This window comes from Lethenteron reissneri, chromosome 4, assembly GCF_015708825.2.
Source record: "Lethenteron reissneri isolate LAM-NWPU_2019-01 chromosome 4, ASM1570882v1, whole genome shotgun sequence".
NCBI lineage: Eukaryota > Metazoa > Chordata > Hyperoartia > Petromyzontiformes > Petromyzontidae > Lethenteron > Lethenteron reissneri.
Genome location: NC_083782.1, coordinates 7,668,307 through 7,684,029, shown reverse-complemented (window position 1 = coordinate 7,684,029; position 15,723 = coordinate 7,668,307). Strand labels below are relative to the sequence as shown.

General features: G+C 52.3%; 1 protein-coding gene across 1 annotated transcript; it reads right to left on the bottom strand.

Moving 5' to 3' along the window:
* Positions 1 to 1,387: 1,387 nt before the first annotated feature.
* On the bottom strand, positions 1,388 to 14,843 carry CIMAP2 (ciliary microtubule associated protein 2). The gene is made up of 10 exons (XM_061564158.1): positions 14,769 to 14,843; positions 13,089 to 13,176; positions 11,995 to 12,168; positions 11,659 to 11,781; positions 10,025 to 10,141; positions 9,221 to 9,364; positions 8,280 to 8,441; positions 5,654 to 5,785; positions 5,322 to 5,449; positions 1,388 to 3,857 (listed from the first exon to the last, which is right to left on the bottom strand). The coding sequence occupies exons 1-10, from the start codon at positions 14,816 to 14,818 to the stop codon at positions 3,788 to 3,790; spliced, it is 1,188 nt and encodes a 395-aa protein (XP_061420142.1). The 5' UTR covers positions 14,819 to 14,843; the 3' UTR covers positions 1,388 to 3,787.
* Positions 14,844 to 15,723: the final 880 nt, after the last annotated feature.

Below are 15,723 nucleotides of genomic sequence, written 5' to 3'. Positions count from 1 at the left end.
AAACTCCGACTGAAAGGAGAGCCGCGTGTTGCTGATGAGCCAATAACTCACCCCCCCCCGCCGCCCCATCTCCCTCTAAAACGTCCACGCATCGGATACGATCATCACCACCACCACCATCATCATCATCAGTTCACGTGCAACGTTCGCAAAAAGTTGCCCTACGACGCAAAACACCGCAGGTGACGTTCGACGTGGGGGCCGCTGCACGGCTCTCCGAGGCGGGGCTCTTCGGCTCTCGCACCGGCGCGAAGGGCCGATGTGTCGAAGCGTTTCTCAGCGCCCGGACACGTGCGGCGAAACGTCGGGCACCGTCGCCCCGGCAACACGCCGGTACTGCGAGCCGGACGACTCTGGCACGCGTGGGGCTTTTGCCGACGGGTGCCAAAATCGTCAAAGGTCAACGCCGCGTGCGTGGGTCACGGTGCATTCATTGGCAAGGGCAAAATGTTGACCTCAAAGCAGTCGCTCTTGAAATATCGGTGACTTTGTATCACGCTTGTTTTCCCTCCCTCCTAATCATTATGAGTATGTTAACAACTTAATTGCGTAATTGGCCAAAAAAAAAAAACACGTGCAAAGTGGAAAATGCTAATTAGGCCCAAGATGAAAAAAAAACACCTCTGGCGTGGCTTCGCGGGCGCCTGTATTGTGCGTCAAACTCTCTGTGCCGCCAGCGCACATCGGGCACCGCTAAATTATTGATGGCTCCTGAATAATGCACGCGTTGGAGGCGCGACATCTATAGTTAATGCGTCTCCGGGGGGCGGCATTCGCCGCACGAGATACGGAGCTGAGCGTGCATGGCAAAAGCCAACCGCCCAAAGTCATCATCAACTAAGTGGTGATCATGACGATCATTGTTACTGAGACCAGGAGCAACAACGTGATGATCATCGGCATCACCGTCATCACCTCATCATCATCACCACCCACACGATGATCTTCAATCATCATAATCATCATCACCACCACCAATGAAACCACCACCACCAACGCCATCATGTATCTATGTATGTGATAATCGGAGGTGCGGGGGAAGGACAACGAACTAAACACACGCAAAAATAACATCCACTGCAAAGGTCAATTGATCATCATCACCACCATCATCACCAACACGAGTGCACGCCACCTCATCTCGACGACGACTTCTGCCGCGTAACACAATGGGGGCAGGCGAACAGTTTCCATACCGAGGGGCCTAATGGGGCATCCGGATACCTCCAAGCGAGCCTCAGCGTCGTACAATCACAACGCACACATGAACGCGCAGGCACGAAAAGGGCATTGCAGTAACAGAAGCGGCCAAACGAATATCACAGCGTGCTCGAGCCAGATTGACAATATCACCCCCCACCCACCCACTCCTCCTCCCCCCGCCCGCTTGTACCCGATTAGTGCGGCTCAGACGCTTCGCAAGTGGCGAATAAATATACGTCGCGAGCCGTGTCCGAGTGGCCGTGGACTTTTACCAACCACGAAGTCGCCTGCCACGTCCTGACACGCGGGGGCCATCGGCTTCACTGCTTTCCGTGCAGGAACGAGCCAGCCAGCGCGTACTCGGCCACATTTACATCCATAATGCAGGTGGTTTCTAAAATCCTTTATATTAAGTTCGCTTGCTTGCTTAGGACCGTGCAAATCTTTCGGTCGTTTTTTTAACCCACTTCCCGTGATCCAATCGAGCTGACATTTTCCACACAGACTCGTTGTGCGTGACAATTAATGTTCGTGAAATATTTTTTTCCAAAATTTTACACTTTTTAGGACAAAAATATTATTTGTAATTTCCAATTGCTTAATGGTGGCAGGCAATCATCTGACCCATAGGTGGCAGCCATCTCAAGTCAGAGGACGAGATGACTCTAGCCGCCACGCATATAAAGGATTTATAGTGAAAAACTTTGTTTTTACGGGTTAAACTTGTTTTTTAGTTGGGGTTAGATCGCGTAAATATATAAATGTGTCAGAGCTTGAATTAAAGATTTCGTGACTGCGGGAATTCATATTCTTGGGTCTTTTGGTGAAGTCACGGAGATAGGTTATTTTCACCGAAAGACCCAATAATATAACTATAAATGTGTCGTTAAACCCGCCACCGCCCGACACAGCCAATTAGTAAGGTTTGTCACGTAAACAGAACGGCCCAATTCGTTACGAGTACAGCACTAACCGGTGTGTTGGAGATCAAAGCCGCAATGTTTATAATCAGAGTACGAAGTTTCGACAGCAATTTCGCTGGTCGCGAAGGCCTCCGTTGTGCACTCACATTGACATCAGTTTAACACGTAGCAGGCTTTCGCGACCAATATTATTCATAATCAACGTTTTTGGGTTTAGATCGCGTTATTTATAAATGTGTTGTAACCCTCCCTTGTGGTTTCACGCTTCAACAAACCGGTGGGCTAAAGCAGCGAACTATTTGTCTTTTGTCAACGTGACATTTTTTTGCTGATTGGCCGTTTCGGGTGGTGGAGGGTTTCGACACATTTACAAATCACGCGATCTAAACCCAAAAACGTTGATTATGAATCACATTGAAATCGTTCGCGTCGCCGCGTGCATTGGCGGCTCGAGCGGAGATGTTGCTCATTACAGGTCGTGACGCGGGCCCTATTTTGGGCACGGCTCCGTTCTCTGCGTGACTCATCCGTGGTGCGTTAAAAAAAAAAACTAATTACGGAAACAACAAAGAAAGAGAGAAGCCAATTAACACGGCCGCTCATCGACACGAGAGGCGTTGGGGTTTTATTTTTGGTGTTAGATTCACGGCCGGCAGTTTGACGGGCGCCGTCAAACAGCTGACTGCTGCACATGGCCACGTGTTTATCGCTTTACGATCCCGGAGATGGTCGTAAAGAGGTCGGACCATGAACGTCAGACTTGGATCCGAGGTTTAGGCCACCCGCATTTATGTTTCATTCGTTGCTCTGTCCGGCGTTGGCCGTAGGAGGCGCGGTCGTCGAAACGGAGGGGTGTACGGGTCTCGGTATCAAACCGAATCATCCTGCAGCAAGCCCATGTTCACTGACACACACACACACAAAGACAAAGTCCCCCGTGTAGCCTTTAACAGACTGTTGGGGCAAGTGCTGTTAGCGAGCACCAATGAAGGCCGGCACTGTGGCACGCGAGGGGGTGGGTGGCCAGCACCACGCCCGGCCGCCTTTGTCTCCCCAGTGCTGATGTTTACACCCCGCACCAGGTACTCATTTAAGGCTGAGACAATCAAGAGGAAAGCCCAGGACCGGTTCAAACATTCACCACTGTTGTTGCTTGTGAGTGGAAATTGAACTCGGGTTACCGGGTTCATAGTGCAGTGCGCTAACCATTGTGCCACCGCTCCCTGCTCACACACAATCCTATCACCCTCAAAATCATTGCCCGTACCCCCCCCCCCCAGCCCCACATCGTGTACGGCGTAGAGATGAGAGCCTCCCCTCGCCGTGCATGCCTTACTTGACCATACTTCACCAACCTGGTCAGTGCGGGTTGGTGAATGCGGTGGGGGGTTGACGTTGGGGCATAGCAAGAGTACAACAGTTGACTTTGCGGTACCTGCGTGCCCCGGCAGCAGCCTATAATAGCACCCCTGTTATGCACGCTGTTCGCTCGTTCAAGCGCTATCCGGGCTCAACGCTCGCTTCATCTTTTCGAGGTCTACGCAGGGACGAGTTGGTCACTCGCAGGGAAGAAGCAGGGAAACCCGGGCCAAGAGCCTCCACCCGCCGCCCCGCCGGCACCGCTCCGTCAGGCGCTCCGCAATGCCCGGAACGATTCCTCATCATCGCGTGGCGATGCCCAGGCGAGGTTGCCCAACCTCTGGGTAAATGTTGAGTGGTCGGAGCCTCTCTCTGTGGGAGGGGGGGGAGGGGGGTGGAGAGAGTTGGGAGGGGGGGACATGGGAATGGCTAAAGTCGTCATGGATTTCAGTCCTCAGTCCATGTCTCCGTGTCTCTCCCCGTGCCTGTGTTTCTGTCTCCGTCAATGAATATGAACAATCTGTAAACCCTGCGCTGCCGCCGCGCAGTATCCGCTCGCTGTCGGAGGAGAATTTAGAGGTGCGAGGAGGAACAACGGACGAGCGGTGCAGAGCTCGTGTCAATACATGTCAACAAATCTTTGGGTCATGACTTGCTGTGCGCGTTTTCTTGTCGAGGGAGCACAGGTCAAGACATGACTTGATTTGTGTCGTTTTCTTGTTGTCTTACCCCAGGGCACATATGCCCCGCCCACTACGTTGTGCCGCAGGAGCGCTTGTGCCACGCCCATTTTTGAAACCTTTAAAAACGGTTGCCTTCGGTGATCTTCCCCCTCTTTCCTCCTGAAGACGATCGCTTGTGTTGTTATTGAAACGTCGTGGTTTTTGTTTTTTTTATAATTTTATTTTTATTACCGAAAGAACCAGAATAAGTCGACATTATAGACTGCCAGTACGCTCACTTTAGGTTAAGAACCAGGCTACAGTCTACATTATAGACTGACAGTACTCTCACTCAGTTTAATAACCATTGCTACAGTCTACATTATAGACTGCCAATATGCTTACCAAGCCTAAAAACCAGGCTACAATCTACATTATAGACTGCCAGTATGCTCACTGAGGTTAAGAACCAGGCTACAATCTACATTATAGACTGCCAGTACACTCACCCAGCTTAATAACCAGGCTACAGTCTACATTAGTGTTTTTTAATTTTTATTATTATTTTTTTATTTTATTTTTATTCACTTTTTTTTCTATATACGTGACTTTACCGAAAGAACCAAAGAATATGAGGTCCTTTTTATATTCATGTAAGGATTTATGTAAGTACGTAGTCGACCGTGCTAATCGGAGGTGCGGGATGATAAGGTGTTCTCGGCCAATCGATGAGCGTTTACATGTGGGAGGAAACGGCAGCGCCCGGAGAAATTCTACGCATGCGTGGGGGAAACACTCGATCCCAGTATTTTTCCTTGCAAGGCCCACGGGCTACTGGCGGCCGCCCGGTGGCCTCTAGTGCGGCCCCTGACGTACGGCCCACCGACAACACACAAATGGTGACAACAACCCCCATCATCATCATTATCGTGCTGCTGTCAAACCCCAAATGGTTTCAAATGTGTGGCGGCCCTCACACTGATGATGTCTTATCGGTGAAAGGGCCTCTCTATCACCCCCCCACCCAAAAAAAGTATGAAAAACACTGCTCTATCCCATACAGACAGAACAGGCTGAAGCCCGCACTTTGTTGTACCGCCGAAGTCTCGCAACGTGCGTGTGCGGCCCACCAACCCCGGGCGGGGCGGAGCGGCGCGGTGCGCATTCTACGCACCGCATGTACTTGTCCCACTCCAGGTCGGCCAGGTATCGACGCGAGGACGAGGAGGGGGTCGCGTTGGCGCGAGAGGCCGGCGGTCGGGCGGGCGTCCTGGGGTTGTAGCGGCCCGGACCGACGGGGTTCTGATCCGGGAAGCGAACGCGGTGAGGGGGCAGGGGGTGGCGGACAGAGATTTCCGTTAATTTACACGAATCGATCTCAGCATCACACGTCAGACAGAAAGCAATGATTTAGTAACCACAACTTTCTCTCCAGGGTGCAGAATCTGATGGTGTCCTAAGTGGGTTTTGCCTGCGCCACGCCTGGCTTCAGGGAGGGCAAGGCACCTGGCTGCCCATGAAGAGGCGGTCCGAGCGGGAGTTGAACCGCGCCGAGCTGCTGAGGAAGGGAGGCTGGGAGGCGCTCCGCACTTCGCGCGCCTCCAGGTTCACGTCGTAGGTGCCAGGCCCGGGCCAGCTCTGCGGGTCTCGCGAGGGAGGGCACGCACACAGGGGAGGCCGAAACAGGAGGACTCAAGACCGAGGACTTCTTCACAATTTGGCCCAATCGCCTGATGAAGCTGGTTGTAATCACGGGCGAAACATCGTACTCGAATTGTTTGGACTTCTTGCGCACCGTACGTAGCCAACCGTGCTAATCGGAGGTGCGATGTTGTGGGTTTACTCTTCAACACACTGGTGTGCCGAAGTAGCATCTAATTGGCACATCAACATCCCCGTTAGAGCCGCCAATGCAAGCGCGGCGCAAACGATGTCAGTGTGAGTTTAAACACGTAGGCCTTCGCAACCAGTATAATTGCTGGCGAAACGTCGTACTCAGATTGTAAACGTTGCGGCTTTGCTCTCCAACACACTGGTTAGTGCTGTACGAGTAACGAATTGGGCACGTTCTGTTTACGTGACAAACCTTACTGATTGGCTGTGCCGGGTCGTGGCGGGTTTAATGACACATCGATATATTTACGCAATCTAACCCCAAAAAAAATTAACCCGTGACAACAAAGTTTTTCACTATAAATCCTTTATATGCGTGGCGGCTAGAGTCCTCTCGTCCTCTGGCTTGAGATGGCTGCCACCTATGGGTCAGATGATTGCCTGTCACCATTAAGCAATTGGTAATTAAATATAATACATTTTTTCCTAAAAAGTGTAAAATTATAGAAAAAAATTATCACGAAAAGAAATTGTCACGCACAACGAGTCTGTGTGCAAAATGTCAGCTCGATTGGATCACGGGAAGTGGGTTAAAAAACGACCGAAAGATTTGCACGGTCGTAAGCGCGCAAGCAAGCAAGCAAAGTGAACTTAATATAAAGGATTTAAAAAGCCATTCTTTATCATGGATAATATTGGTTGGCGAAAGTCCACGTGTTAAACAGACAGGGGAGCTCAGAACTCAGTTGTGGTGGGCCTGAAGGCCACTGCTAGCCCATATCCACATAGCCACGCCCATGTCCATATAGCCACGCCCACACGATTGCTAGCCCTGCCACACGCAGCGAGCGGTCTTCCTATTGGGGCTCTTCGTGATGTCGGCTCCGCCTACCGTTCGGGTAGCCCCGCCTACTAATTAGTTGGCTCCGCCCTCTGCCCGTATCGTGGATTGAACTACCGAGGCCAGATCATTTACGTGAAAAACGTGGGGGACAAAATCCAAAGTTTTTGATAAATCTTTTGACACGAGGGAGTCTAGGGGGGGGGGGGGGGCACATTTTATGAAATCGGAACTGTCCTGGCCAATGCAGGAGGTTTGATAGCTCTGTCTGCTGTGAGGACTGTAGCCGATGATGCAACAAGCTCGGCAATTACCCAGATGGGTTACCTAAGAGCCCAGCCTACGGAAAACAGGGCTGCAGTCCAATTCGAGCAGAAGCGAGGGCTGTTTGATTCAACACTGGAACTCTTCCAATCCCTACAACTGGTCATAGGGGACCTGTTTGGCCACATTCAAATAAAAAATAATGGACTGCACTGGCAGGATTTTGCAAACAAAAATGAACTCCACCTTTGTCATTCATACTGCTTTATAGCAGAAACAAAATTAAACATAATCAACGTTTTTGGGTTTAGATCGCGTTATTTATAAATGTGTCGTAACACTCCACCACCCGACACGGCCAATCAGTAAAAAAGTGTCACGTTGACAAAAGACAATTAGTTCACTGCTTTAGCCCACCGGTGTGTTGAAGCGTGAAACCAGAACAATTTACAATTTGAGTACGACGTTTCGCTGGTAATTGCATCCAGCATCATCGGGCAATTTGTTAAATTTGTTAAACTAACAAAATTAAAAATAGGCTGTTCTGAAAAAAAATATGGTAATCAACAAAAAGCTGTCCTGTCTGCCATTTGTCCATCTTTCTGTCTATCCATCTCTATATCCTGCCTTTCAACTGTCTTTGCATGTCTCTCCGTCCATACATCTATTTGTACGTCCATTCGTTTGTTCACATCACTCCATCCGTTCATTCACCAGTTTATCACCTGTCTATCTGTGGGTCTGTACATCCGTTTGTCTTTACGACAGTCGGTCAGTCCCTTCATCTGTGTTTCCAGCCATCAGTCCATCGGTCCGTCCTTCCATATCACCTTCATTCTGTTTGCCCATCTGCCTTTCCATTTGTCTTTGCATTTGACTGCCCGTTTGTGCATCCATTCATTCGTCCATCCACCGGTCCAAATGTTTGACAATACATTCGCTTGCCCATGCTTTCATCCACTGCTCCATCAATCGCTCTGCCGGTCCCGTGGGAGTCCAACGGTGCCGATACGGCACGGCAGATGACCGTCCCGGGTCGTGCAGCGGCGTCGTTGGGCGCGACGTGCGACGTTAAGCTCCACGTGCCGGCGGAAACTTCTCTCGCGGAACCGAATCGACGCGCGCCCCGAACAACACGCGGCACAACCCAACGACGGCGTCGCGCGTGCGCCGATCGCGGTGCGGCCCGGTTACCGGCTCCCGGCGGCAGTGGGCCGGCGCGTCCAGGCACAGGCGCAGGCCGGGCCGCGCGTTGGGGCCGGGCTCCGGGGCGAAGCGGCCGCTCCTCGTCCTGGCGGCCAGCGCCTCGGCCATGGATGGCTGGGGGCAGCCGCGGGGGCCCGACCACAGTGACTCCTGAGATTGACGGAGAGGAGAGGGGAGCGCGGTGGGGGGGCGGGGGGGGGGGGGGGAGATGTGAGCAGGGAGCGGGGAACGTGGGGACTCACGGAGGGATCGATTTTTGGAAGTGTGCTGGGAGTGGGGAACACGAATGGCACCGATGCGTGTGGCGTGAGGCTCTGCTCGGGGAGTTGAGGCCAGTGGATGACGCTCCAAGCCATTGGCAATAATGCACTCCCAATGGTGACGACGATGATGATGATGATGGTGCATTAAAATGTTACGGATAATTCCTGGACTTGCATCACACCTCATCTGACACGTTTCAAAAAAGGGCACCCCGCAGTGGCAGCTGTCCCTATTCGGCACAAGTTGCCGCAGCGCCTGGCCTGCAAGCGGGCATCAGTCTGCCAGCGGGGGGGGGGGGGGGGGGGGGGGGGGGGCGATGATTGTCGCTCTGTGTGACATCCCGATTGGGTAAAAAGCGGGGTCATTTCTCCAAAGTGCAGAATCGGGTGGCTACTGGACGTCTGTGAAAAAGAGCTTCATAGCTCATCGGATTCCTCCAGCTAAAAATAAACATTCTGATCCTCAGGAAAACCTTTATCATCAACTGCGAGCGCGCTTCGTGCCACTTCACAGTTAACACAAAACCGCAGCATTAACCAGGGCGGCCCGAACGGAATAGAACCGCGAACCTCCGCTACGAGCGAGAAACGCAGCTGCCGCTTGTGTACCACGTCGCCGGCTACTCCAGCGGATGACGGAGGGCATCCCCCTCCCGTGGTTCTCACCGGTGCCGCGAGCCACCCGGTGCGCACGGGGTCCGTGCGTCGGCCCGTGAAGAGGTCGTACGGACCGCGCGCGCTCACGACCCGTGCGGCCAACTCGTCCGTGAAGCTCCTGTATTCATGGGTCCCCGGGCCCAATCCGCTGCCCTGCGCGTTCACACAAAGACAAAGATCCCCCGTGTAGCCTGTTGGGGCAACTGCTGTTGGCCAGCAGCGCCTATGAAGGCCGGAACGTTACATGGTGGGGGGGGGCAGCACTACTCCCGGCCGACTTTGTCTCCCCAGTGGCTATGTTTACACATCGCACCAGGTACTCATTTGAGGCAGAGTCGACCTAAGGGAGGCCCAGGACCGGTTCAGGTACGTGAGCGGGGATCGATCCCGGCTCGCCGAATTCGTCGCGCTAACCACTACGCTATCGCTCCCCCAACACAAACAAACCCCCAAAGATCTCCGGTATAGCCTTAACAGACAACACACACATACACAAGTTAGAGACGTCGAATTGTCTTTAAATCAAAGCAGCACGGGGGCGTTGGGAGGGCGCGCGTCACGGCCATGAAGGGACGGCGGGCGGCGGTCGAGACGGACGCCGGAACGGCAGCGGAGATGGAGCGACAAGACCGCTTCTCGCCTTGCAGGAGCTGCATGGATTGCCCGTCGCATCTCGGGAACCATGAGAGACAGGCGGCGACTTGGGGGGGGGGGAGGAAACGCCTTCATCCAGCGGTGGATAGCTCATGGCTGACGTTGACGGTGGGGCGATAGAGAGGGGGCCCCAGCGTGACCCCACGTGACCCCACGCACCGTTTCGGGGGTGCCGCGGTTGACGGTGCTGCTCAACTCCATGGGGCCGCGCGAGGATGGATGGTGGGCCCACGCCGCTCCCGGCCGCACGTAGGAGCCCGGACCAGGAGTCGAACTCTGCGGGAATTTTTACCCACACGGTGAGCGTCGCCGCGATCGCACGGCTACGCGTTGCGATCGTCGATTTTGTATTTTTTCTCTCTCTCTCTTTTGGCGCATCCGCAGCGGAAAATGCGATTCCCCCATCTCATCTCCCGTCGTTCAGTCGTTGGCAGAGGAAAGGAGGAGGAAGATCTTTATCCTGGACTTGCAAATACTTACACAGACACTACAGACTTGCATAGAGATCCATAGACTTGGACAGAGACCCGTAGTATATCTATGAAAATGACTTTCAAGCTTCGTAGTTTGAACCGATGAAGGTGGTGGTAAGGATTTTTTTAAATATTTAATTTTCTCAATGCCACGCTGTGTCCCGAGAGGTGACGTGCGACGATGGAGACGCGTAACGAGTTGCGATGTAAGCAGCAGGCAGCTGTTGTGACGATAAACAAAGCCACGCTGGAATTTACGACGGGAGTCGCCGCTGGCACGATCATCATCACATCACGGCGCGTGAGCGGTCGACGGGCTCGCAACGTTATTTACTGCGTCAGCAAACCGCTGACGTGCACCGCTTCACCTTGGCAAAAGTTCGTTCACGTATGAATTCAAGTTGTTTCCTGCCGAACGAGCCTGATGATTGGTAAACAAGCCCAACGTGACGCAGAGTGTTGGAATAAAAAGAAGGCGCTCTATCCTCAACTTGAATCGGAGCTCTCAGCGTCACGTGGCACACAAGGTCAACACCATCGCAAGGTCTCCTTCGCGTAAAAAAAATAAACGGCCCACGGAAGTGGATAACACAGAGCTTCCTCTGAAATTCCTGCAAGTGAACCTCTGTTTTACAAAGTAGGGAGCAGCACTTGACCACTCGTCTTTCCCACCGAGAGTAATGGTCGTCGCACGAGAGTGTCGCCAATATTTGTAATTCTCTAATTTTTTTATTTTGCCAAAATGCAGATTACAATTCAACGTTACGGGTTTGTTTTTGTGTGTGCGGTCATTGGTGGCTGTGCTGAGGACATCAACTCGCCACATCTGAGGACCAGCTTTAATCAGAGGCGGCTGCCTACTTGGATTCAAACCCAGGGTCTCGGTGGTGCAGGCTCAGCCCTCTTAGGCCCCCCGGTCACCTCCTACTCCACATCATCAACGTTAATAAAAAGACGCCAGGACACGATTTTCCTTTAGAGTCACACCAAAAGTTGCGTGTGCATACGATGAGCGGAGCGCCGGGCGGATAAGCGCAGCTAGTTGGCACAGTAGGGGGAGGGGGGTACAGCTGGTGCATGTGCCAGCCATCTCGGTCAGTGAACCCATGGCACCTGCTGCGTCTGTTCCGTAATCTCCTATCAGCGGTGCCATCGAAACTTCACGTGGCCTCAAATCGCACCTAGCATGGCACAAGCGCCGTGGTGACGTCACCGCCACTGAGTGGTGAACGGCGGTTGTTGGTTGTTTCATCGGTTAGGGTTATTATTTGTTGTTGTTGTTATTGCGAGGCTGTCAAACTTCGGTGAGGATTCGCTCACCTTGCCGATGTTCAAGAAGCGCTCCTCCAGCGTGTCGCACACTCCCCTCCGACTCGATGGTTTCTCCCGCTCCAGGTCAATGAAGTCCTTTGTGTCATAGATCCCAGGGCCTAGCCTACTTTTCTGAGGGGGGCGTGGGGGGGGAGGAGTGGAGAAATATATGGGGTGGAGTAGAGGAGAAGCTGGAGAGAACAGAGCAAGTCGGAGCGTGGCTACTTGTGAAAGTGGCAGCAACAATGTCCTGGAGCAACCAGGGAAAATTCGCCGAGGAGTCTCGGGGGCTCATTCTTTGCAGGTTGGACTTTCATCCGTCCACGAACCCCTCCGGACGAGTACCTGGGTTCGCTCCTTCTCCCAGGCCTCGCGGTGTCTGAAGTGAGGTATCCGGGCCGACCGGGACAGCTCCACCTCGCGTGCCCAGCCCGGCCCGCTAGCCCGTCGAGAAACGGCCCGCACGCCGAACCCTCCGGAGCCCTCGGGGTTGTAGCGCCCGGGACCCAGTGCCCTGACCTAGAGGAGTTGGGGGGGGGGGATGCGTCAAGCCAGAGTCGTTTGCCTTCGTCGTCGTCATCAGCAGCAGCATAAACAGCGGTAGCATCGTGATAATTGTTTTTTTACCCTTCTATCTGGCAACTAAACTGACACCTTTTTACAAGGAGTCATGTTTGCATAGACCACAATACCTGCAGTCATAATGCAAACAAAAACATAACTCTGATATTTACACCATTGGAACCTCATTTGCCAGTAAAAAATATGATACTTGGTTTTTTACCCTTCTATCTGGCAACAAAACTGACACCTTTTTACAAGGAGTCATGTTTGCATAGACCACAATACCTGCAGTCATAATGCTAACAAAAAACACAACTCTGATAATGTATGCACTGTCCTTGAAGTTGATTTGTCCACACCCGAGACAGCTTTCCTTAGAGCCTAGTCTCACATGGTGTTGGATCAGATGACGCCAGATAGAAGGGTAAAAAAACAATTATCATATTTTCACTGGCAAATGAGGTTCCAATGGAGCGGTAGCATCATTAGCGCCACCTCTGATTAGCACGGTGGGCTGCGTACGGTGCAATTTTTTTCTTCAACGCAGTACAAATATATACTCCGTGGCGATGGGAGTAGGGTGGCCACCTCTGCGTTTGGCACGGAGAGTCTAGGAATTGGCATCTGCATTGGTGCGACCGCGATCGATTTACACGGAGACCCGCGGTGTTGTGTCGAGCTTTTATCGCTGGAGATTGCAGAGTGTTGACAATAGACCGAGTGCCGACATGACAAACACGTCCACGATGTCGGGGGGGGGGGAGGGGGGGAGAAGGTAACAATCCGACAATGTCAGGATTGGGTTGCTTCCCGCTGGGACCCCATGAGTCCTGGGAAGCCACTCTCTGTCATCATCACCTCCTCATCCTCCTCACCTGGTTGCTCATGGTCTGCGAGCAGTAGGGGGCCTCTGTGTAGGTGCCGAGTGGCTTCAGCTGCGGATGAATTCCAGAGACGTTGAACCTTGATCGGCGTTGCGCAGGAGGGGACATTGAGGGATGTGTGCCGGTCGAGACGGACGGTGAATTAGAACGCGTGATACAGTATCTGTATTGGCAGTGGGTGCACAGGCATTACTAACGAAGTGCACACACACACATCGTTTTCGATTCGTCTCCCTTCCTTGCACTCTGCCACTGGAATAAACTTCCCCTCTGCAATTAATTCCCCCTCCTTTCGTTCCTCTCTTGAAGCCTCACCTCGTTTCCATCGACCATTCTCTTCCTACTCTTAGTTCTTTCGGTAAAGTCACGTAGGTAAAAAATGAAATAAAAACTAATAAAAATAAAACAATCAAAATCACGACGTTTCGGAGGCAACACAAGTCTTCGTCATCAGGTGGGACCGTCACAGCCAGATTTGCTGCTTCACTTGATGCCTCCGAAACGTCGTGATTTTTATTGTTTTATTTTTATTAATTTTTATTTCATTTTTTACCTACGTGACTCTACCGAAAGAACTAAGAGTACGAATCATTGCAGTCACGAAAGCTTAAAATCTAGAATCATTCTCTTCCTCTTCCTTCACCTCGCCACGGCACTCCGTCCCGACCCTCCCCTAGAGCCCTCTCGTGACCTCCACGCGTGCCCTCTGTTACGGTCACTCATTCCTGGGCCCTTGCACTGCCATCTAAAATCACTCGACTTTTTTTGTTACCGCTTTTAAACGATGCCATCGGGCGCATTGAGCCGAGACACTCTATAAATATCAAATAAGATAAAATCGTGAACGTTGCCTGAACAATACAAATAACAATTACGATACGTGACATTCCAGGCAATTGTATTCAGCAAATCTTGTGAATGGCAATCGATTCGAGTGTGACACAGGAAAGGCCACAATGACACCGTTTACAACTGATACGAAATTTGAGAATGAGGCTTGGACCGGATGCGTCACGGCCTAGAAGGGGGGATGGTGGACACAGATCAAGGAGGGAGTGGCAGAGAGAACGTCCACCGTGAAAGAGATGGAGCAATGAAATCGGCTCGTGTGCCGGCGCTGGGCGGTTTTTTTGGTGCCGCGCACCTGGCCACGGAAAATCATGGAATGTCAGCACCTGGGCCCGGGCAAGGCGATACAAAATCAACGCCTGTGTATACACGCGACTGAGGCGGGCGTCAGTGAGCGCATACAGGAGAGACCGAGATATGGGTGACATAACATTCCTCCCTATACCTGATACCTGTGAAACGAGACGTCAGTAGCCGATACAGGTGAGATTTAAATTGCGTCAGTGCCTGAATAACAGGTGAGATTTGAGGGTGTCATTACATGGATACAGGTGAGGTTGGTACAGGTAAGATGACGCTACGGCAGCACCCAAATACAGGTGGCATTTGAGTCTCAGTTCCCGGATACAGGTGAGATTTGAGGGCTTCCAGTACCTCGATCCAGGTGAATTTAAGTGACATCAGCGTCCGTACCTGGATACTGGTGAGATGCGAGGGCATCAGCAAGCCAGACGCAGGCGATATGAGCGCGATGTCAGTAACTGGAGGCAGGTGATCGAGTCGTCAGCATCCGAACACAGATTCGAAAAACACCTCTGTTACCTGGCCGTTGCAGAACCGAATGGGGCACCGTGGAATCCCACGCCGGACATGGCTGCGGCTCTCCCCGTGCTCTCGCCGGGGGTTCTACTGCCTCGGCAGAGCGCGAGAGTGCGGGCGGAGTGCGCGATTTTATTTGTTCTTGACTGCGTTTGTTTCTTCTGGTGTAATTTGCCGGCTGGTCGCTGGGCAACACGAAGCCCCAAAGAAATGCGGGGGGCAAGCGGCATTGGCCCGGAGCTGGCACACGGCGGGGCTCAAGCGAAGGCGAGCGCCCACTCGTTCAGCGGTTGCAACAACGGTAACTACAAACTATTTTTTTTGTTACCAGCTAAGGCCCCAGTGAGCAACGTACCTCTTTGTTTTTCGTTCCAGGAGCGACCCCGGGCTATCGCAAATGATAGCTCGAAGTGGCTTGCTGTGTGGAAATGTATAGCGGCCAAATATGCGTGACGTTGATTCTAAATGTGGAGGTAAAAACCCGGAGGACTCGGAGAAAAATTCACGCGACCACAGGGAGAGAGAGAGAGAGACCCACACACAGACTCCAAATAGAGAGGCATCAGGCTCGGGATCGAACCAACGACTTCCTGCATACCAGGCGAGGTAGTGAACATCTCCTCGCCACCTTGGCAAGATGTTAACTCGCCACTGTGGCGAGATACGTGATCGGCCAAGATCTATCCACTGCTGGATGAATATCTTCCGTGGCCATCTCTCTCTCTCTCTCATGAATCCTGTGACGTCACAATCCACCCGGCACCAGCCTGCACGCCAGCTGCTTTATTATAAGGGGCGAGTTTACTTTTTTGGTTTTACCACAGTTGCTGAGCACAGGTCTAAAGGTCCCATCAACAGACGGCGCTAATAAAAAGCTGCCGAAGATGACTTTAAACTTTTCATGAATTGCGCGAGGTTATTCTCGCTATCATCGCGAGAGACTGATGGAAGGGAATTC